The sequence below is a fragment of the Rhinolophus ferrumequinum genome, chromosome 2 (genome assembly GCF_004115265.2).
Source record: "Rhinolophus ferrumequinum isolate MPI-CBG mRhiFer1 chromosome 2, mRhiFer1_v1.p, whole genome shotgun sequence".
In the NCBI taxonomy this organism is placed as follows: domain Eukaryota; kingdom Metazoa; phylum Chordata; class Mammalia; order Chiroptera; family Rhinolophidae; genus Rhinolophus; species Rhinolophus ferrumequinum.
In genome coordinates this window covers 33923532-33948421 of record NC_046285.1, presented here as the reverse complement: position 1 = coordinate 33948421, position 24890 = coordinate 33923532, and the positions used below count along the sequence as shown (strand labels likewise).

General features: G+C 35.0%; 1 protein-coding gene across 1 annotated transcript in view; it reads left to right on the top strand.

Moving 5' to 3' along the window:
* Positions 1-24890, top strand: part of CBLB (Cbl proto-oncogene B) — a 210583-nt gene that overhangs the window by 84995 nt on the left and 100698 nt on the right. Inside the window, 5 exon segments of the mRNA XM_033131542.1 lie at positions 14459-14562; positions 14565-14585; positions 14588-14613; positions 19629-19750; positions 23255-23392. Of these exon segments, the coding sequence (XP_032987433.1) occupies positions 14459-14562; positions 14565-14585; positions 14588-14613; positions 19629-19750; positions 23255-23392 (411 nt within the window).

Here is a 24890-nt window from a genome sequence, read left to right as displayed (position 1 = left end):
TTATGTGTCCTGTCTTCACGTACTTGAGAAAGCTACTTAATTTTTCTTTAACGTTTTCACTTTTGGGATGAGAGCCAAATTTAAAGCTCCTTCTTGAACTCAGACATATTTCTATAGTCATCAAAACTAATGATTCTTTTAATAGATCACTGGAGAAACCATCATTATATTCTCCATGGGTTTTCACTTTATAGTTCCATGATATTTTATTGAATGAGTGAACAAATGAATGAATGACATAGCCTTTCAAAAGGTTGAATTATTTTGTGTTCCTTATGCTCTAATATGCTTTGTATTTTCATATAACTTAGTTCTTATATGGAAACATTCCTGTCATATATTTTGCTACACATTGAGGGCATGTGAAAATGCTTTTATTTGACCTAACCAATGCCTTTGAACTTAAAGCAGTATTTTTTCCCCAAAAACAGAACCATTGAGAGGTTAGTACTAAAAATAGCCAAACATATCATGATTTTTTATAAAGCAGCTTTTAGCTTAAGGAGTATTATTGTGACTTTTTTTTTCCCCAAAAGGAATTGTCTGCAAGAATGGAATGTTAAGATTGAATTAAAATTGGGAAAAAACTATTTTTCAAAGGACTTTGGAAAACTAAAGACAATTTTAGGATTCAGGCCTTATAAAAACAGGCAGCAGACAATAATCTTTAGGCATCATATGTCTAATGATGAATTTCTGTGCTTCTCAACTGTTTTGAAGTCACGGCAGGGACCGTCTCTCTTTTTAGGACCCAAGACTAGCTGTTAAGATGCTCTAACACATCATGTGTCATGGTAAACTGGTTGGGAAGTTCTGTATTTGTTAAATTTTTTGCAAATTAATTGAATGGTTTAATGGTTGAGTCCTGCTTTTGCTTTTTTAGTTTGATGACCAAGAGATAGTAGAATTATGTAGGAAAAGAGAAATGTCATTATTGAATAAATGTGTCTTAAGTAAATTCTGCAAAATGAGACCAATATCAGACTGAATTTTCACACTCTGTTAATAGTTTATAATCTAGAAACTGTAAAGCATGAGGCTCAAAAAATATATTATTTAGCTGTTAAAAAAATAAAGACCCATTAATGTGTTAGACTGTGGATGACAGTCATTTTTCTAAGCAGGTCAGGTCATAGTCACTGGGCTACTTGTGCTAAGTACTTCTTGACATTGGGGAGATTTAGACATGCATTTGCAACCAAATTATAATTCAGCAGGAACCTTGAATTCTAACTCCTGAATCATTTTATGTTTCCTTTGTTTACTTCAAGTTCTGTTCTTCAAGTTCAAATTCTTCCCTGGCTTTCTAACTGGTCCCTCTATCTTCAGTAACAACCTCTATCCAGTTGTTTTCCTTAGTGAGACCAGTGAGCTCTCTAAAAAGTAGAACTGATCATAATCATTCTCTTTTTTTTTTTGGCCTAAAGTGCTTCTATGAATCCTTATTGATTCTCAGTTAAAGTGTAAAATCCCATTAACATGACATGATTTAGGGACTGTTTCTTTCCAGCTTCATCTCTTCGTACTCACTTCATCCTCAGAGAAACAAACTACTCAGCACTCCATACTTATTTCCTAATGTGCTTTTTTTCCTCCCCCCCACATCTTACCTAGTATGTTTGATTCTCTATGTTGCACCCACTACATGGGAAACCAGTTTCCCTTGCCCTCCCTACCCAGTGTTGCCACTTTGGAAGCTCTCTTTGAGTACCTGAATCTCAGGCGGACACCCGTACTCTGTGCTTCCAGATAGATACCTGTGCCGATGGCTGTCATTACTAGACTACAGTGAACCGATGACATATTCACGTTTCCCAACAGATTAGGAGGATTCCTTGAAGGCAGGGACCCGTGCCTTACTGATTGTTATTTCTCAGAGCCTGGCACATTTCCTGGTATGTGTAGACACTAATAAATGTTAACAGACCATCTGAATAATTGAATGGATGGGTGGATAGATGGGTGATGTCTATTCTCTGCTCAAATTTTTCAGTGCCTTTATTATCTACATTTTAAAAAAATCTACAGTTCTCCCTGGAATACCTGTCTTCTCTTTTTCTTTTCTACCATCCCAGAATTTTGACACCCTTCTTCAAATCTAGTTCAGAAATCCCCCTTTCTGCGTTGTTCTCAATAATGTATGCCCTGACACACATTCAACTTTTACCCCAAGCTTTGTGTTCTTGTTGTATTTTAGATATATTATTGAATGTATGTTTATTATGTGGGTCTTTCCAGCTCGACTATGACTTGACTTTTTATCCAAAAATTAGTGAAAACAGATACATTTATTTGAGTTATGTCAAACTCTGGCCAATGCTTTCAAATAAGCTAACTCCATTTTCAAAATAATCTTTAATCATTCTTTGAATGGTTATTGAATGAGTCCTTTGGGTACTGTAGACATAACAGAGATGTAGTAATTGCTGGTTGAGTTCATGACATATTTTCCCAGCATTTAACTTTTCTCTGCTTTTACTTATGCCCTGTGTTTTAGTCAAGTGGATTGTTTGGCTCTTTCCTGACACATTAACAGTTACAAGTTTCTGTGTCCTTGCTCATGTTGCTCCTTCCTTGAAGATGTTTATAATTTCTGGCATCAAAGTTATTACTAATCTTTCAGTGCTCATCTCTCTTCTGATTCTGTTCCTATTGTTATTACTCGATCTCTTCTTACCTGTAAGCTCTTGCTTATCCTCAGACATTTACTATTTTGATTGTTTCATTAAGATTACTTGCCTCGTTATCTTATTTCCCATTAGGCTATCGGCTCCATGAAATCAGGCCTATTGATTCCTCTTTCTATTTCCTGAAGTAAGCTCAGCACAATGTCTCATATTTAGACTTTCGAGAACTGTTGTTCAATTAATTCAAATGAATTGAGGACTAGAGAAATGTGTGTGAGCATGTGCATGTGTGAGAGAGAGAGAGAGACACACACAACTTACTTGCTTGATTGGGGAAGCAGCATGCTTAGGGGTCGTCTGTGTTCAGGTTCTGACTGCAACATTTACTAGTTTGGTGACTTTAGGCGAGCTACTTGGTCTCTCCATGCATCAGTTTCTTCATCTATAAAATGGGGATGATAATAATAACAATACCTACTATCTGGGGTTGCTGTGAAGGTTCAAAGAGTTGAAATGTGCCTACAAGGCACACAGAACAGTGTCTGGCACATAATAAGCACTTTATGTTGTGGAATAATGAAACAACTTAAACCTTTAATCTTGCTCAAAACCCCATGAGTATATTTATTAATTCTACAAATAATGTAATTAATATTCACCTTGGTATGATGAAGAGTCTGTAGTCCCTAGAAATCTAAAAGCAAAAGCCTAAATAAATAAATAACTAGTTTTCTAAAATTGTGTGTATCCCTAAATAAAAGTAGGGTAGAATATAAGAAACTGCCCTGCTTACCATGGAAAAACATGATCTATTTAGGGCTCGGTTCATTACCTCTACCTTTGATTTCCTGGGGAAGTGGTATGGACCTTCTTTGGTTTCCTGTATTTTCCTTTCACTTTTAATAAGAAACAAAGGACAATGGTTGTTTTTTTTTTTTAACCTTTCCAGTGAGTGAGATACATGTTTTTCTATCATATTAACTAGATCAGTTTTCTCTCTAGTCAAAGAAAGGGCAATTTAGTCACATTTAATTAAAGGAGGGGTTGCATAATACAAATTAAAGACTCTTACCAGGAAACTGCAGCAGGAGCTCTAGAGAGAAAGAAAGAGAAAAAGAACTGAAATGGGTCTCAAGGAGTGCTATTTAGTGTTCCTATTATTTAGTCAACTCCTATTATTTCCTGTTTTTAAAAAAATCAAAGTATCTTTATATCAATGAGGAAAATAAAATTAGAAGTCTGTTTTGTTCAACTCATTGCAACAAGATCCTAAATACAAAAAGCAAATAAAATGCCACATTATAATTTTCTACCTTGAAGCAATATGTATTCAATTTGAGGAAGACAGTATATTGAAAAATTAATATTTAAAGTCAGTTCAGTCCCATTAGGAAAGTGCCTAAGGAATGTCACAGATAGTAACTTAATTATTTACTAGAGCGATCAGAGGATCGCTCCGCTCAGTGGAGGAGCTGGTTTGGTGTCTGGGTTGCACATGTTAGTAAAGGAGTGTGGCAGTCTGTTCAGCAGCGGGCAGTGCTGTGGTTGGGACTGACTTGTTACCGCCTCTGCTCTAGAGAAAGGTACAGAGTAACTTACAAGTTACATAAATGCCATTCTTTTTTCCCCATCTTTTTTTTCTTTTTCCTTCTTCTCTCTTCATTGTGAATCGCTCGATAAGTGACATTTACCTCAGTGAAATCACCATCGTTTAGGTTCTGGTTCTCATCCTTGAAATCTGATTTCGTTAGAACCAAGAGTATGTTTAGAGAATGAACACAATTTAGCTGAGCTCACAAACTGATCTGTAACCCAGAACAATGGTTTTTGTTGTTGTTGTTTTTCCCCCCCTTGGGCAAGTGAGGATGCTTGGTTCACTGTAGATAAATTATGTGTGGAGCCATATCATATCCAGAACATTCCTTGGTGAACATGGAATCCAAATAAAGGGTTGTAATTTATGATCCGTTATAGGAACCCCCTGCCTCAAGGACCAAAGTAATTGAAATTGTTATACTGTCTCGGCTGATGCCCTGAAAGCTCTATATCCATTTCTGCACCTTTGGACTTTCTTTTCCATCTGCAAAGTTGCATTTTTAAAGCTCTGTTCTTTAGAGCCCTGAGAACAGTGGGGACCGACTGATGGGTTGACATAGAGAGGTGGTCATATTTGCATTTAGGTGGGACGCTCTTGGGGAGGTGTGGGTAATGAATTTGAGCAGTGGTTTCTAAACCCATTTCATTGTAGTCCTTATTACTAAGTACTTTTTGAGCATATTATCTGTCTCTTAATCAATCTACCTATCTATCTATCTATCTATCTATCTATCTATCTATCTATCTCTATCATCTATCTATCTATCTGTCTATCTATCTATTGAACAAATAACAAAAAACTTTTCACAGCTGAAAGCTTTTTTTGTTTGTTTGTTTAAAAGAAAAGGTTTATTGAGCCACATGCTAACCGAAAAAGGATGACCAGGTCCTGGGGAATGCAGTCTACACCACCAGCAGCAGGGCTAGGGAGAAAAGACAGACATGTCCACTACCCCTAAAGTTGATGGGTGCTTTTATACATTATGTTTTGAGGGGGGAAAAAAAGTTATTTTGAAAAAATTTACATTGGTTAAAGATAGGAGGGACAGAAACGTGGTACAGGGCCAGTTCTATGATAGAGGTACATAGCTTGTAAGAAAGAAATATTTCCTACTTTTGATTGGTTACAGCCTACAGTCCTGAAAATTCATGCATATGCAGGGTGCTATGGGGTCTGGTGATCCCTACAAGATGCTGATTCAAAGCTCCACTATTCAGGAATGTGAGCAGTCTTTTGTTAGTTGGCCCACAGCTATTAATTTGTTAATTATTCTTTTTCTTTTCTCTCTTCAGCCTGATGTAGTTTAACGTAGGACATCTCAGAACTTTTGTCACTGTCTATCGTCTGCATGCATATATGTGTGTGTGTGTGTGTGTGTGTGTGTGTGTGTGTGTGTGTGTGTATACATATATATACATATCTACTACTATACAAATAGTGTGTATTATTTGTGCATAATACAAATAAAGGGCACATAATATACATTTTAAAAATGATATAAAAATGCAAGTAGAATTTCAGTATTTTCTTCTCATCACGAGAAGGTTCATCTTGTGCGCCACTTGGAATCTGTGACTAGGATTGTCCCCCCTCCGCACTAACACACTTTAGAAACTGATGAAAGAGAAGTAGGAGAGAGAGAGAGAGGAGGCTGTTGTAGAAAACTAGGTAGCGATTATAATAATAATAATAATACACTTAAAATAATACAGGAAATGAAATGTAATCAATATACAAATTATATATAAATAAAAAAATATATGAATTTAAGAATGATAGGAACGTACAATTAACCATGCTTGATTATTAAGATTTCTGAGGCTAAAGAAGGGAGTCAAATATGATGCCTCAGTCTCTGATTTGAACAACTGGGTACCATTCACTGAGATAAGAAAAAGAAGAAGAGATTTGGAACCACATAAATTCAATTCGCCATATGTTCAGTGGTGTGCACGTAGACAAATCCATGTGATGATATCTATTAGTAGCTTAGATATACAACTTTGAGACTGTGCCAAAAATGTAGAATAGGGATAAGGGTTTAGGATTGACAGTACGTTTAGGAGAGTTTGCAGATTGACAGCCTGTAGAATGTTTTCTTTGGCCTCATGCAATGTTTAAATAAAAAAATTAGTTGGTAATTTAAAAAAATTATTTATTTTACCAAAAAATAATTGTATTGAATTTCATTGAAAAATTGGGAGTGATGGCAACACTAGATCTGACTTCGGACAGGGCAACACTTGGCTAGACCTGGGTGCCAGCTGCCCAGTTTAGATGTGCTCTCCTCCAATATATTGTAGTTCTTACCTGGACCTCTTTGCTCATTTACATTATGTACCTGATCCCCAGATATTTCACTTTCATAGTCTCTGAAAGCTACTGAAGCCATGGACTAACTGATGTAGACCATGAAGAATGTGCAGGGAGAATGAGAACAGATCCTTAAGGAATTCTGGTGAATGAAGTGTGCACAGAGGAAATTGAAGGAAGTGGAGGAGTCACCAGAAAAGTAATGAGAAAACCTGGGGACTGTGATATTATACATGCTAAAGGAAGATAGGGTTTAAACAGCTAGGGAGATGAACCAGATAATACTGCTTCAAGGTCAACTACCGTGTTTCCCCGAAAATACAACCTAGCGGGACCATCAGCTCTAATGCGTCTTTTGGAGCAAAAATTAATATAAGACCTGGTCTTATTTTACTATAATATAAGACCGGGTCTGTAACATCATATCACATCACATCACATCGCATCATAACATAACATATACCAGGTCTTCTATTAATTTTTGCTCCAAAAGATGCATTAGAGCTGATGGTCCGGCTAGGTCTTATTTTTGGGGAAACACGGTAGATAAAGACTTAAAAGTTTTCATTAGATATCGTAGCAACAAAGCATTTATAATCTATTTTCTCTCTTTAAAATTCTGCAAGTCTCCTTTGCAATGGACATTGGGTTCTTCTGCTCTTGGATTATTATCAATAGTGTTGCTATGACCTTTTTTGTACATTAAAAAAACAAACAAACTCATGTGTCTATTTCTGTTGGAAAGTTTTAATAGGCTCCACGTGTTACACTGAGTGGATGTGTTGGGGTTTTGGTGTGCACTGAGTAGGTATGTTGGGGTTTTGGTGTGCACTGAGTAGGTATGTTGGGTTTTTGGTGTGCACTGAGTAGGTATGTTGGGGTTTTGGTGTGCACTGAGTAGGTATGTTGGGGTTTTGGTGTGCACTGAGTAGGTATGTTGGGTTTTGGTGTGCACTGAGTAGGTATGTTGGGTTTTGGTGTGCACTGAGTAGGTATGTTGGGGTTTTGGTGTGCACTGAGTAGGTATGTTGGGTTTTGGTGTGCACTGAGTAGGTATGTTGGGTTTTTGGTGTGCACTGAGTAGGTATGTTGGGGTTTTGGTGTGCACTGAATAGGTATGTTGGGTTTTGGTGTGCACTGAGTAGGTATGTTGGGTTTTTGGTGTGCACTGAGTAGGTATGTTGGGTTTTGGTGTGCACTGAGTAGGTATGTTGGGGTTTTGGTGTGCACTGAGTAGGTATGTTGGGTTTTTGGTGTGCACTGAGTAGCTTGAGTGCGTTGGATTTTGCCCTGTGCTGAGTAGGTAGATTAATGTGTCTGCGCCTCTCCACCAAGACTTGGGGATTACGGCCAACCACCCTAATGGATAGAGTCGTAAAGTGTCTTTCCTATTCTGAAGTTTCTAAGCTCCGGAATGATAAGATAGCATTGTAACCTTGTCCTCCAAGTCTAACCTGTTCTTGTATCCCGACTTTGGCTACTAATTTTACTTTACTGTTTAAAGAAGTAATTAGTTCATTTTTTAATTTGTTTGCTCTGCCAAATGAGGAAAATATATTGACATTTGCGGAGACCATTAGTATTTCCTGAATAATTCTGAGTACTAAGCCAATCACTCAAACTTCCAAACTTTCATGTTTCTAAAGTATCATTTAAAAAGCTCTCCTGTGCAGGGCCCTATTTTTTAAAAAGCAGACTTTACATTTCTTCATGTTTTAGTTCTTGTCAGCTACTCAGTTTGATTTAATTCATAAAAGTACTTTGTTTCTTCTCCTTGCTCCATTGTATGTCTGTCTAATGAACAGTTTACCTGTTCATTCTACTCATGATGGACATTGGTTTCTTCCTGCATTGGATTATTATCAATAGTGTTGCTATGACCTTTTTGTACATTAAAAAAACAAACAAACTCATGTGTCTATTTCTGTTGGATGTATGTCTAGGTGTGTAATTACTTTCTCCTAGTTGATGCATAGTTTTAGCTTTAGTAGCTGTTAGTGACCACCAAAGAGGTTTCCAAAGCCCTTTACCAATTTAGTCACCTATGAGCAGTGCCGAAAGTTTCCTGTTGCTCCATAATCCTCCCCAACACTTCATGATATCATTCTTTTCTCCTCTGGTAAGCCATCTGGTGGGGTAGAGTGGCATCTTAGTGTGTTTTTAATTAACATTTCCCTCATGACCATGAAGTTGAGCAAATCTTTGTGTGTTAGTGAACATTTTGATTTTTTTTTGTATGTGTGTGGAAATTATTTGCCCCATTTTTAGAGCAATCATTATTACTATTCAGGTGTGTTTATATTATTATAGATAGGAATCTTTGTTGATTATGTGTATGTAATTAGCTCCTCCCAATATGTGGCTTTGTTTTTCACTTTATCATATGTTTCAAGAATACAAATTTTTAATTCATCTTGTCCTTTATCCTTTGAGCATTGTGGGTCCTGTTTAAATTTTTTGCATGCTCCAAAGTAACGTAGACATTCTCTTAATGTTTCTTATAAAAAAAACTTCGTTTTATCTTTCATATTTAAGTCCAATATTCATGTAAATTGATTTTTATATGGTATTAGGTAAGGGTAAAGATTCAGTTTATTACCTTTATTCCTATTTATTTGAAACTTTCAGAAAGTATTGTAAAAGTCAAGTATTTTTAAGTCTTGCTTTCTAATATATTGCTTATACGTAGAAATATAAATGGTATTTGTATATAGGTTTTGTATTCAGCAACCATGTTGAAGTCGTTTATTCTCCAAATTCTTTTGTATTTCCAACATATAACATCATGTCATAGGCAAATACTATTCTTAATTTTAATCTATTCTTTCTGTGATTCTGTAATATCGTTTAAAATGGTTTTAGTATATCCTTTATTCCTTTAAGTCATCAGAGCATACTAGAAATACAGAAAAAAAATCACTTGTAATCCTACCATTATCCAGTTGTCATCAGTTAAAATTTGTGTTGATCTCTCCAGACATTCTAGATAGTTTGTAGCATTGGATCATAAAAGGCATACAGTTTTAAAATGCTATTCCCATTTAATAATATGCGATAAACACTTTTCCATGTCAATAATATTTTTTTCTGCATAATTAATTGCTGTAAATTATTCTGATCTGTGGATGTAGTATGTTCTGTTATTACTATTGAACATATTTGTTTTTAATATTTTGCTATTATGAACAACACTTTGGAGAGATTAATGGATGAATCTTTGCACTTCTCTCTCCTCTCTCTCATATATATATATATACACACACACACACACACACACACACACACATTGCCGAAAAATGTATACACATTTTAGAAAGGAAAAAAACTATTAATTGTAATGTTCAATGTATACCGATAACAAAAGATGACTATAAGTCACAATTTGACTTCTGCAATTACAGGAGGTGCTCAAAGTGGTTACCATCAGCGTCCAGACACTTCTGATTATGGCAAACTACTGCTTGAGCATAGATAACATCTCTTAAAATGTGTATACATTTTTATGGCAACCCTGGTGTGTGTGTATACACACACACACACACACACACACACACACACACACATACATACATATACATACTGGTGGTGCCAAAAAAATGTATGCACATGATTTGTATTCATCTTTAGTTTTCAGTATATATTGAGTATTACAATGTTAATGCGTTTTTTTCTTTCTTAAAATGTGTGTATGTATGTATATATACACACATAATCAGATATATGTGTATATATACATATACATACGTATTTGTGTGTGTGTGTGTGTGTGTGTGTGTGTATTTTTTTGACATAATTTCTTTAGGGGAAATCCCTAGAAGTAGGCTTTCTGGGTTAAAATGTATAGGCTTTTGAAACTTGCTGCCAAATTGCCTTCTAGTAATGCTGTGTAACTTCTCACTCACACCAGAAGTATACTAGAGTTCTAGTTTCCAAACACCCTGGCCTTTGTTGACATTCACACATTTAGTATATGGATTTTTTTTTGTATGAGTTAAAAATAAAACCTACAGCTTCTTTTGAACTTGTGGTTCCATAAAAGTGTTTTGCCTTTCTTTCGGTATCAATCTCCTAACTTTTTATCTTCCATTCCTTATACTTTTTTCTTAGAACTGCAGGATTTTCACTTTAAAATATGTAATATCCTCCACTTTTCCAGAGGAGACAAGCCTGAAAGGTTGAATGATTTTTCAGTTGCTGTCCTGCTGACGTGTTTGCAATTTTGTTTCCCTGTATCAGTTTGATCTTATTTTTTCTGTAAAAACACCCTATTTTTAAGATTTTAAAAGATAATTACTTTGTTTTTTTGGTAGACAGACAAGGGCCCATTATAATAATAACAGAATTATATTATAGTCTTTTGTTTACCAAATTCCTGTCTCTCCTGACATTATATGAACCTACTATCACTTTTTATTAAGTCATCGAAAGATTTCTGTATAGTAGGCGAATGGTAGCACAAATTTCTAGGCTGCTTCTCTATGAAACACTCCCATCAAACAGTCCCTTGACTTCCCTAGATACAGTTTAATTTAAAAACACAAATTTTAGTTGCATGCTTTGTTTGTCTTGGGCAAAGAGGAATAAGATACAATTTCTGTTGTGGATCTCTATCCTATGGGATTCCCATGGTACATGCATCTATTTCTGTGATACCCGTAGCACATGGCACAACATAATATTCAAGTCTTTCCACTTTTTAGACTGTGACTATTTATTTATGTTTCTGTTATGAACCTAGCACAATGCCTAGCATATATAAAGTCTTGAACAAAGTACTTCACCTGTTTTAAGCCTCAGTTTCCCCATCTGTATGGTAAAGATGAGTATATTATATGTCTCATAGTTTTACTGTGACAGACTCAGATTGTGTATGTAAAGTACTTAACTTGGTGATTGGCAGATCATAAGCCATCCATAAATGGCAGTTCTTATTCCCATTGGATGTCTAAAGATCCCAAAATCATATTATTATTAAAGTACCTGGCATTGGTCTTGTATTCCATTTTTTGTGGATTGACAGTTACTTGTGCGTTTCAGTGTATTTTAAAGTTAATTCAACCTGTAAGTAAAGTGATTTATAATTATAATTGGCTAAAGGACAGATTAAAATGTTTCTAATTGCTGAGAGCTTGAAGTTTAGGTGTCCTCTTTAGTTCTCTTCCTCTTCTTTCTCTTCCTCTTTCCTTTCCCCAGGTCTCTGCCAGCACACTGACATTTCTACATATTTGTAAGACAATTTACCATTAATATTTCCTCTCACTTTTTTTATCTCTAGGGGAAGAGGTGGTAGAAACCACCACTGTCTTGTTGCTACAGTTTAATTTAAAGATGTGAAAATTCATCCCCAGCCCCACCCCCAACATACACACCTCAGGAAAGAATGTGGTAGCAACTTAAAATCCTCTTCAGAAAGTTGAGGTCCTTAGTTTAACAGTTCTGAAATAATCTTTTTAAAGATATCATTGTATTCCTTTTCTTTTTTCACTCGTGACCCCCCGCCCCCTCATCTTCTCCCCTTGGTGGGTGTTTGGCTCACCTGATCAAAGGAAGCGTATCTGTTGTAGGAACTCTTGTATATAGTAAGTTAACCAAATATTGCCCGTTCTTCTTAATTCCTGGTACTATTCTAAATTAATGTTCCAGCGAATGCTTGTTTGGACCTTCGGTTTATCACAAATGAACTATGAGAAAATCTTATTAATACAAGTACTTGTGGAAATACAGCTCACTCCTTTGCTCATTGTTGTCCCAAAGTGTTCTGTTAGACTACAGTCTTTTTTAAAATAATTTGCTCTGGGAAATCATTAGATATTTGAAAAAAATTATCTCTATGAACCTTAAATATTGGGATGAGGATAATTTTTTTTGTAGTAGTAGATATTAAAGGTGTCTATTTGATCAATTTATTTACTTTTTATGCTTTGTACACAAGACAACTTGTTTATACAAAACATAAAATATGCCGTTCTTAAATCAGTAGTTCTTCAATTTTTTTTTAACGTTGAATATTATGGTTTTGTGTCCCTTATGTGTGTTGAATATTTGGAACTTTGGAAAAGGAAAATGTGTTTCTTAAGCACTGTTTCCACGGTAACTGTCATGAAGCTGGATATAATGCATATTTACACTTCACCGTAAATCAATAGCCTTCTAATATTATCAAAAGTTCTTGTTCTTTTAAAACAGCAGCATTTTGGTAATATTAATCGGAGCCTGACGTGAGTTTCTTCTAAATCGTGTCTGATGTGGTGTCTCTCTTCAGTTCCCTGTGGTTTCCTGTTTTTTTCATACATAGCGAAGAGCCTTTTGATGTATTCAGCCTCGTGTTTTTTTTTTTCTTTTAATGGTATATCAAACCTAAACTTTCTTATAACTACAGTATAGTATTGTAAACCCAGCTCACCATTTATTTATTCATGTTGCTACAGACCTCCTCTTTAGAATTTCTTTAGCACTTCCTTAAATATTCTGCCTTTATATTCTTTAGCATTACAGATCTCATTTCTACCCTGAAAGTGTGTGTCCTTCAAGGACAGAGATAATGTTTTGTATTTCCATAGTTACATTTCTCCGTAGTGCCGTGCCTTAGCAGTTAATAGATCCAATCAATCAGTGACTCTCAAAGTGGGTTCCCCAGACCAGAAGCATCAGCATCTCTGGGGAACTTGGTAGAACTGGAAGTTCTCAGGCCCCACCCCAGTCACCCTGAATCAGAATAGCTTGAGCTGAGGATCAGCAATTTCCGTGCTAACAGTCCCTTCAGTGAGTCTGATGCATGCTCACATCTGACAACCAAAGCAGTAGGTCATTATTGAATGGATGTGCAAGTTGTACATTTATGGTGATGCTTCACTGGGAGGGTTGATACAGGATGGGCCAATTTATTCTGCCTGAGTTTCATTTCTCAAGAGATACTGGTAAAGAAAACCCTAAGATTTAAATATATGCAATCTTGTAAGAGGGTGTGTGTAGCTCTTATGCTGTCTTATTGTGAAAACCACAGCTTAAAAAAATGTAAAATATGAATTTTAAATGTCCTTTTTACCCGTTCAGGAGTAGGCATTTAACATTCCAAAAGGAGGAAAATTAAGGAATGAATAATGAGTAATTCTTATTTTCGTGGTGGGGACTAGGTGGGTGAATGCTGGGAACTGGTCAAGTAGGGTATGGGTCAGGAGACTTATCCCTGAATACCATTCTGTGCTATTCTAAATTTTTGAACCATGTAAATGCATTACCTAATAAAAATTTTCATACAGGATATTTAATATAAATAATGAATAAGTGTTTAATAAATAAAATTCCATGGGATAGACAGTGTGTGTGGTTGGTTAAAGTATAAAAAACTTTCCTTTGCATTAATATGAAAGGTTAGATAACATGTGCTTTTCATCTCTGCAGAAAACATTGAAGTGGTGGCCTAATGTCTTGATGACTTTCCACCTGACCTTTCTCAAAATGGTGGATGAATGGTGCAATGAACAAAGAATTCTTACTATTATATGAACCCATCATCTTTGTAATTATTTTAAGAAAATAGAGGGGGAGAATTTAACTTGATTTAAAGTTAAATAATCTTATGTACACAAGAGGTCAGACATACAGGACTTTGACCTGATACGTTCTTTCAGATGTACTTTTTAGAAATATCTTGATAGCCAAGGGCTGTTTGAGAGAAAAATTGATTTAGATATTTGTCACATTCTTAGCAAATGGAAAATAATCCAGTTAGCAAAACCCATTACATGTATTAGCAAAACTCATTACATGTGTTCTGAATTAGGAACAATATTCTCAACTATTTGTCTTTTAGTACAAATGCAATTATATTAATGTTATGACTTGAATTGTGCTGTTTCAATGGAAGGTATGTCTTAAATGACACTTGATTCAATTACTCATTATTTTTTTTCTTGCACAGAACTATTGTACCATGGAAAGTATTCAGACAGTGCCTTCATGAAGTCCATCAGATTAGCTCTGGCCTGGAAGCAATGGCTCTAAAATCAACAATTGATTTAACTTGTATGACTATATATCAGTTTTTGAATTGATATTTTTACCAGGCTATTTCAGGTAAGTTTCCATTCACTTACTCCTTTCTTCAGTCCTGGCCTTTCCTCCCTTGTGTGTGTGTGTAGTGCACATGTGTATTTGTGTGTACGTGTGTATTGTCTTTCACACACATACATATGCATACTCACAAACAATATATTGGAAATAGTCTCATTTTGGGTAGTCTATAATTTTAAAATAAGTCATTGGTGTAAGTTTTTGGTCAGTGCTGTAAGTTTAGAGTTTGTTTGGACTATCAGGTGCTGTGAGCTTAACGATTGCTTATTATATTAGCTTTGAGAAGATTCATGCAAAGGAGCTTTGTTTTAAATTCCTTATTTCGTTTCTCACTTCACTTGTTAGTCTTTTTGGCCAGTAACTGATCTAATGCAACTTTCACAGCTGGACATTTGCTGAGGTTTTATCCCAACTTCTCTCCTTTGCCTCCCATGTTCATTAGGTGAGAAGGGAAATAGTAAACTTGGAAATAGATAGCAAATTTATAGGTGATTACTCTGGTGTGTGCTGTTTTATCACTTGCTTTGCTCATTCCACTATATATATAACATCTTTCCATGTCAGAAAATATTTTTCATTAATATAATTTTCCATTTTCAGATGCTACATAGTCTATCAAAATAGATTGTCATTAATTTAACAAATCTCTCTTTTGGAAAATTAAGATTTTTTTTTTCCCCCTGTTTTCTCCCTAATATTATGACTTGAGATTAACCTTCTTGTCCTGTTTATTATTATTTTTTTTATCAATCCTTTATAATTGTCTTTACATAGCTATTTTTAAAAATCAATCCTTTATAATTTTCTTTACGCAGGTATCATTATATGATGACAGCTGGATGCTATCATTTTATTCTTTTGTGTGTCTTGATGAAGTTCCTTAACATAAAGACTTGCAATTTGTGTTTGAATTTGGCTCTGCCAGTAAATTGTATACCATCTATGGGTTACAATTCAAGTAGTCACAAATGAAAGAGTTCCACCTAAAATCTTTATGATTCCTGATAATACAAATTATATAGCAAGCGAGTTGAATCGATCAAAACCCAGGCTGGCTTATGTTCTGATGAAGTTCGTCGTCGTCTTCTTACTATTTTAGTCTGTAGTAGATTTATCCTGTTTGAAACATGCTTTCAACATAGAGTATAATGTTTTTCACATTTCCCATGTTATAAACATTTTGCTTCTGTAATTATGATGCTGCCTAGCACTAGCCTGTAGGATTGGATGACTGACATATGTAAGAAAACAAGATTGCATAGGATTAACTTTTAATTTATGAAAGAACCTGTTAATAGAAAGCAAGTTAACTCTTGTCAGCAATACTTTAGAATACATTTTACTTTATTACAACTTTGCAGTCCTAATTCTGCCTGGTGTATAGGATAAGAAATTAGATAAATGACTGTAAATAATGTACTTTTACTTATTTTCAATTTACAGCAGTTTCATGATTATTCCATTGGTATATATAGGTTGTCTGTCAGCTTAGTTTTTTTTTTCAATGATCTTAAGATAAATTTTAGGAAAAGGTTGTGTTACCTGATAGTGATCATTTTATAATGGATCCTCTCCTTTCATTAAAGGTTTCTGATAATTTTCCAAATACTTTATTTAACATGATACAAAGACATTCTAAGTAGGAGGAACTTGTTTCCTCCCCTTGTGAAGGAAGAGAGCAAGGGTTATTTTCATACATTAAACCTAAGTGTTCATTCTAGGAATAGTGTGTTTTTTGTGGGGAGGCTGGATGACTTTTGTGTGGATGTCAAATGTTAGCACATCTCCGAGTTCTGTTGTTAGTAAAGGTATGAGGACAACTTCGTGTCGGTTAAACGCTTATCCAAGCTGCTGACTTCATATTTGCATATATTTTCTAGAACTGTTTTACTTTGAAAGAACCCACAAATTCGTAATACTCTAAGTTATGTATATCTTATTTATACTAGTGGGGTGGGCAAGGAATAGAATCTTATAAACAGAGCTACTGTGAAAAGTTTTAGGTTACAAAATCAAATCTTACCTGTGGACCAAAGGATGCCTAATCTCTTCTAAAACATGCAATCATAGTAGCTAAAGAACTTAGCCCCTATATGTTTCTGAGATCCTCATTCTTTGGTTTCATTATTCAAATGCTTAGATCATACATGTACCTTAAAATAACATTAAATTGGTTCCGTGAGTAGAAAAAGATATATTAACTTTTACTGATCTTTTTTACACAACTTTAAAAATTGAGTGACAGTTTTCTTAGTTATATTCTATATGAAAATGTAAGTTAACTGCATGAACTAATATTCTTTCTGTAGCTATGATACTGGTGGTTAACTGGCAGTGAATTCTTCTAGCTCTAAATTGTTGGAAATAAGAGTATTTAGCAGAGTGGGATCTGAAAATGGACAGGGTCCATGCTCAGTATTGGGGTCTGACATGGAGAAGTACTATAAGGGTTTGAAGAAGGAGTCACTGGAGGCTGAGAGATGAAGTTAATGCTTAGGAAATGAAAGAAGCAAGAAAGCTGGATACTAGTTACCCTTTTCTCCACTCTTCCCTCATCCTGTTATTCTGTCAAAACTTGAACAAATGCCAGCAGTCATTGGAAAGAACTTGCTGTGACTACCTTCCTTATTCCCTCCTCTTTCTTCTTCTGCCTTTAACTTTCTCTTTTTCCTCTGCATGTCGTTCTGAGATGCTGGGATTGGCAGGTACTGAAGTCCTGGAATGGAAATGCAGGGATTTAGTTTATTCTTCCCTCTCCCTGGGGGCTGTGCTCCCCTTCTCCCTCAATTTTTTGCCTCTACTAGAGAACAGCGAGTTGTGAGAAATAGAGCAATAAATTTGAGCAGTGGCAGGATTAGGAATGAGTGATTTGGGGAAAAAACTGTGGAATATATGGCATCAATAGAATAGGGAGAAAAAGAAGTGGAGAGAAGTCCCCCATCGTGGCAAAGAATAAAAATATCTAGGCAGGCCAGCCAACGCCCCTCTCCCAGCATAAGTTGTAAGTTACTAAATGGCTATTCTTGAAAATAATAGAATTTGGAGAGAATGGAGTGACTAGTCTCCTTAATTCACTTCATTAATTTCTCACTTAATTAGTTATTTTAAAATTTCCAAATAATTTTGTGTTGATATGTGTGAAAAGATTTCCTTTAATCTCTAAAAACAAATTGCAAAATAATTCTTAATCTCCAGAGCACTTTGTTTTGCCTTCTTTAAGCCATTAGCTGGTGTTTCTGACTGTGGGTCAGAACACAGTACACAGACTCTTTCTATTACATAAATATTTTTGCAGTTAGGAGCTGGCCCTCTGGATTATGTACTGAGAAGTGGTTGCTAAACACTGCAGCTGTTGGCTCAAAACTCCAATTTCATTTTTGTTTTTTTTTTTCACTTGTATTTTGATCTGTGCATTGGCTCTCTATAAACTTCAGCATTTTTAAAAACAACTCTTCCATTAATTTGTGTGGACTTTAATGTGACCCAAATATTTTATATTGTTTCCATCCTTGTCCTTTGTAGATAGGGAAGCCGAACAAAACAAAACAAAACTCAGTGCCTATGATAGCAGTTTTTTTGTCATTTTTTTAAAAACATGTGCTGCTATCCTTCCAAGTATTGTTTATGCAATTTTTAGTTATGCCTTAAGAAGAAAACTAAAAATGTGTTTTGTTGAAATAGACATAGAGCCTCTGAAGAGCTCATTTTTGCACAATTAGATATTCCAGTGTGATCGGGAAAATGCCCTAAAGATTTTTCTTATGTCAGGAAAGATTAAAAACCTCTTCATTACTAAATCATTCTTTCTTTTGCTTAACAATAATGAGAAACGATTCTCAAAACAAACAAAACCAGAAGCCCTCTACCAATAATCACTTGAAGGATAACTATTTTAACAACTTGCACTTGGCAACAGAAACTACCCTGTTTTCTCTTTTATGTAGAAAATTTGATTTAATAATCTGGAACATCAGATAGAGTATTGCCAGTTCTTAGGGGGAAAAATGTAGTTTCAGCCTTAAAAAATATGGTAGAGATGATTCATTCACACCCTCAAGCAAAGTTGTCATTGACTGCCTTTTTTCTCTGGCATGGTAAACTAACTGGAGGGACAACTAATCACATTAAAGAGAAAATGATACAAACTGTGTGTGTTGTGTGTGTGTGTATGTGTGTGTCTGGGAAAAATTTTTACGTAACTCAGCCCTAAGCCGTAAACCTTTTTTCATTTTGTAATTGCGTAAGGATAAACCAAATGTGAATATAATGGATATTACCATGGAAAGAACACTAGGCTGGGAGTCAAGGCTGTTTAGACAAGTCACTCATTACAGCAAGCCATTCAACAACAATGGTGACCATGTTTCTGACACGGCGTCAGTGTTGATATTCCTTTTGGTGAGCAAGGCAGGCATGTCCCTTGCTCTCGGAAGCGGACATTTGGAGAGAGGAATCATATAGGTATTTGGAAAAAGAATTCTGGTCGAGGGATTGGCAAAGGCTCTCCGGGGGTGAGAGTGCAGTGTGTTCAGTTCAACAGAAAAGAGGCCAGGGCACATGGAGAAGAGGCAGAAAGTGAGAGAGTCCCAGCAGATGGGGTCAGAAAGGGCACTGGGGTCAACCCTGTGAGGGTCCTTCTAGCCATGCATAAGGACTTTTGCTTTTACCCAAAGTTAGAGGGTTTTTGAACAGAAGAGTGATGTGGTTTATGTTCCAAAGTGATCACAAGTACTCTACTGGGAATGGAATTTTTAGATAAGAGAGATTATGTGGTTTTCCTTTTTACTCTCTATATTCTATTCCTAACAAATCTGTTTTCTGACTAATTGTATTTCTCCAAAAAGAGAATGTTTTTGCATGTTTGCTGTTAGACAATAAAAGGTGGTCTAAGCCACATAAGCTCATATTCACATTAAAAATATGCAAGAGAATTTCTGTAAGTGTATTAAATTGTAAGTTGGTATGCAACTGATAGTTGATATTATCTAGGTAATATCTTTAATTTATTTTATTTTTAGCCTTGGGGCTCTATTTTGCGGAATTGGAATTTCTTAGCTGTAACACATCCAGGTTACATGGCATTTCTTACATATGATGAAGTTAAAGCACGGCTGCAAAAATACAGCACCAAACCTGGAAGGTAAGACTTTGTAGGAATAATATTATATGATATAGGTAAAGATGAAAAGTCCGTTATGGTTCATTCCTAAGGAAATCAGTACCACCTATGGGCTGGAGTGAGGGAAACGTTAATAGGCCAAAATGATGGTTCATAAGTGAATCCTTTAAAATGATACAGTGTGCTCATCCTAAAACTTAGTATTTATAAAGTGGAAGAAGATGTGGTACTAAGAAGTTTGATGAATTTAGAGGTTCATTAAGCCTCAAAGTTCTGATTTTCAAATTGGAGTAGAGTTATTAGCATATTGACTGTTTTTATGACATTTGCATTTGTATATAAAATTGTGTGTATATTTGAGTATCAGTTTCATGTTCATTATTTCAAGACATTCAATTTGGCTCTGTGATAAACACGTAAGTACCTATAAATACATATAAACACATATAAGTACATGTAAGTATACATATACAGTAAACACATATAAGCACACAAACATACAGAAGGTACCAAAAAAATGTATACACATTTTAAGAAAGAAAAAAAAAACTATTAAAATGATGCTGATGGTAACCACTTTGAGCATCTCTTGTAATTGCAGAAGTCAAACATGACTTGTATTCTTCTTTTGTTATCAGTATGTATTATTATAATTTTAATACAATTTTTTTCTTAAAGTGTGTATACGGTTTTTTTTTTGGCACCGTCTGTATATAAGCCCATTGTAATAATCCAAACCAATTTTCATGTCTATGAGAACTTCTTCCATAATACTTTATGCTTCTTTACAGCCTAAGAATTTGTTTTGTTTTCCAGATGATAGAGGTTGACTCACAGAGGTTAGCTGGTTTGCTCAGCCCTTTTGGTTTTGCCCAAGAAATCACACCTTATTATTTGGCAAATCTGAGATCAGAAACGGTCTCTTCCTTGGTTCATGCGTTTTCTCCACATCCCACCTAGAAATGCAGTAGGCACATTCTAGCCATTTGTGCTGTGAAGTTGCATACTGGGTACATCAGTAATGACAGCGGACACCTATCATTCCAGTGTCAGGAGACCCCATTCCAGTGTCCATGAGTGTACTGGTTTTCATATAGGGGCCGTTTCATGTTAGGAAGAAATTTGTTTTATTTTTTTAAGTCTACATTTGTTTTCTAATATTATTTTTATTTGATTTGTAGCACAAATGTTATTTGTCCTTTAACAAAGTCTTTTCAAGTACAAGCCCATATTGTTGATTCCTTTCTTGGCCATAATGAAAATTTCCACCTTTTTTATATTTAGCAATTTATGTGGTCTGTGAAAGAAGATCATTGGTGCAGAGAACAGTTTAGCTCATGTTAAGATGAAGAAGAGTTGGGTCTCATTGTGACCGTAATAGCAGGTCAGATGTTGTGCATGTTGACAGTGGCTTAGACGAGTCTTTTCATCTCATTCAAGCTCTCAAACCAGGTTTTTCTATAATTTTTACTGTCCAGATTGGTGTCAAAGTGTCTTTTTATTCCTGGAGTATGGTTTGAAAGATGTTATATGATTGGAATTATGCAGTCTTACAAATTTCACACAGAAATTATTTGGGAAATTATCTTGTTCAGTTCTATAAATATAAAATGGAAACTGAGTCTCTTTTATGTTCTCTTGTTCAAGATCCAGAAATTAGTTAATGACAGTGTTGGAAGCAAATGACAGGTCTCATCACTATGGGATGGTTCTCTTAATAAAAAGATAGTGCCCTCTGAAAAAATGTCTTCCTTTTCTTCCTAACTTGCCCTGTAACAGTTTATTCTACTAAGTTTTAGGTAGGTAAAGATGAAATGTTTAGTCTATGGTAAATTATAATACGTAAAGTGTGATGGAGTATCAAAAATGTGTTTAGGAAAACTCTCTTAGTGAACAAATCAAATGATTTTGATAAATATTTGCTTTACAGAATATCTGTTTTAAGTGGCCCTTTCTTTGGAATGTGTTTCATCTCTTTGGCTTCATGGTGAAGAAAGTTGTTGGGCCTTTTCCAAGAACATTTGTGTTTCTCAGGTTGTGTTTTATTTGGGATCCAACTGGCAGCCATAAGTCTGCATGGAATTTTTTTGTCTGACTAAGCATGTCACTAATAGGTTGATATTCTGTCTTCAGGTTCCCTAGGAAAATGTTTTTAAACTTTATTAAGTTCTTTCCAGAGGTTTACCAGTACAAGGTTCTTAATATTCAAAATCACACTTCTTCCTTTCTTTAAAAAACCCAGTTTTATCAAAAACAAAATCACATTGCGATACTAAATATACAAGTTAATTAAATCCAATGACTATGTAACCAGTACACATTGCTAAACTGTCCTGTAAAGTTACTTTTGCAGTTCTTGGTTCATCAATAACTAAGGTATATTAAGAAATACTTATTTTTGCCACATACATATAGCAGCCAGGTTACTTAAATATAGCCAACAGATTAAATTGACCTCCTCCTTTTGATCTGTGTAAAGGATTATAAAATCCAGATATGGATATTGTGATGGCAATACCGAGTTCAATACACTTAGAGAAATGATCTAAAATGAAATCAGTAAATAAGTAGCTAAATTAATGATAATGACAAATTTAAAGCCAAGTCAGTGTCTCCTGTCATTAGGGATTGATTTTAAGGGACTTGTTATTACTTTGATTCATATTTTTGAACTATTATGACTTCTTATTGAAAGACAGTGAGCTTGACAGGGTTAGGTGGCAGCCACAAACTTACCTAGTTTGCCCTCTCATTAATAAAGGTCACCTCTTTTGAGCTCTTATTTAAAGATGGATAGCTGGAATGTTTGAAAGAAAGAGTATTATTTTAAAACAAGTTAACAACTAAAACTGCATAATTTTTAAATTTTAAAATAATGTATTGAATTCCGTATTAGAAACTGGCTCAATTTCTGTCTGCAGTGGACAAATTAAATTTTTATATATTGATATTTACTTTCCAAAAATGATTTCTGTGCTAGCTGTTTTATACCACCAGCACTTTTATACAGAGTACCCCCTAATGATGGTGGCAAAAAATCACTTGATGGTTTACAACTTCAGTTATTTTCTCATGTAACTGGAGATATACTCGTATTTTTAAATGAAATGATCATTGCTTCTTTTACACATCAATAAATGGAGAAGTACAACAATGTTAAACTAAGTTAGAAGACAGAAGTTTACATCAGGAATTCTAAATGATTCTTTCGCTTAAAAAGCTTAAGAAATGGGGGTGGCTAGTTAGCTCAATTTGTTAGAGCGTGATGCTCGTTAACACCAGGGTTGCTGGTTCAATCCCCACATAGGCCAATGTGAGCTGCAGCCTCCACAACTAGATTGAAACAACTACTTGACTTGGAGCTGATGGGTCCTGGAAAAACAAATGAAAGTTAAAGTTTAAAATAAATGAAAGTTAAAAAAAGTATATGTGGCCTATACTATTAAACAAAAAAAGCTTAAGAAATGGTGTATTATTTATATACATTTTGAATGTGGTTAAACATAATTTTCTCATGTTTTACAGTTACATTTTCCGGTTAAGCTGCACTAGGTTGGGACAGTGGGCCATCGGCTATGTGACGGGGGATGGAAATATCTTACAGACCATACCTCACAACAAGCCCTTGTTTCAAGCCCTGATTGACGGCAGCAGAGAAGGATTGTGAGTATGAAAAATGGGAAGCAGGGCGCTCAGAGTCACAAATGTGAAAAATACAGACCTCTGTGAGGTGGAGAAAATGGGTAGTGAGGCTGATGATGTGGTGGTTTGTTTTTTTATTTCAAAACTAAGAAGTGGAGTCGCCCTAGTTTTGATTGTGCATCTCTTTAAAATAGTCATTTTAAGGTAAACTAATCATTTGAATGTAACTGTATGTTACAGCAAATGAAGTCCAACATCAAATGATGAGTTTATACCTTTAATAGGAAAAGAAGTTAGAATTTAAAAGTTGTTTTGAAATAGATGTAAAACTGTGTGTGTGTGTGTGTGTGTGTGTGTGTGTGTGTGTGCAGAGATAATTCTTTAAAAATAATTGACTCCTATTGTCTCATGTAACCCTTAAATTGCTTTTACTTTTTATTTTGACTAGGTGTACAAGATTTTCTTTCTCTTTTATCCTGTTCTCACTCCTTCTCTTTCTTTTTTCTTTCTACCTCCATTTTAAAATTCACTTTAATAATAAATCCATATTCCTGAACTATATGTTAATAGTTAAATTCAGTTTATCTGAAGCTATTCTTTTTTAAAATTTAAAAATAAAGAATTTTCCTGTTTCTTAGATTATTGATGACTTCCCCCGCAAACGCACAAAGTTCAGACAATCTGATAGGTCCCTTCATAGCAAACATATCTCTCATTCATTTTAATCATGTGCTGTTCTTTTTCCTTTTGTTGTATTTTCAGTGTCACTTCATCACGCTGACTTTTATTGCCCTTTGCTTTGCTGAGTAACTTGCTGCAGCATGGATTATAATAGTTTCCTAGCAGGAGAAAGTCGATCAGAGTCAGTGGAGAGCAAATGATTTAAGTTTTACCTTTTCAAAAGTAATTGCAAAAAAATAAAATATATAAAAAATATGGGATGGGATCTATCTGAAGAAAAATAATGAATTTTTTAAAGTTGTGAGCTTTCTAAAAATAGTTCCATACGTGGGGATGAGGGAGAAGTCCAGGGGATTAGAAAGCAGAGTTGGTAACCACCAGATTGCCATGGGGATACGAAAGACCTTTTGGTGAATATAATCAATAATGTTGTAAAGATTTTATAGGGTATCTGATGGACACTTGTTTTATTAGGGAGACCACTTCATGGAGAGTGTAGGTGCCTGACAACTGCACTCTACACCTGAAGCTGTAGCTGAATAATAATGAATGTTAACTATAATTTTATATGTGTGTGTGTGTGTGTGTGTGTATATATATATATATATATATATATATATAGTCACAGGATGTGGAGTACAGCATAAGGAATAGAGTCAGTGGAAATGTAACAGCTATGTACAATGTCAGAGAGGTAGTAAATTGGGGGAGGGGGTTATCATTTTGTGAGGGGTATACATGTCTAACTATTAGATTGTTTTGTACACCTGAAACTAATTTAAAAAAAAAAAGTAATTGTATGGCAAACTGTGGTACCAGGTGTGTGCTTCTCTTTTTC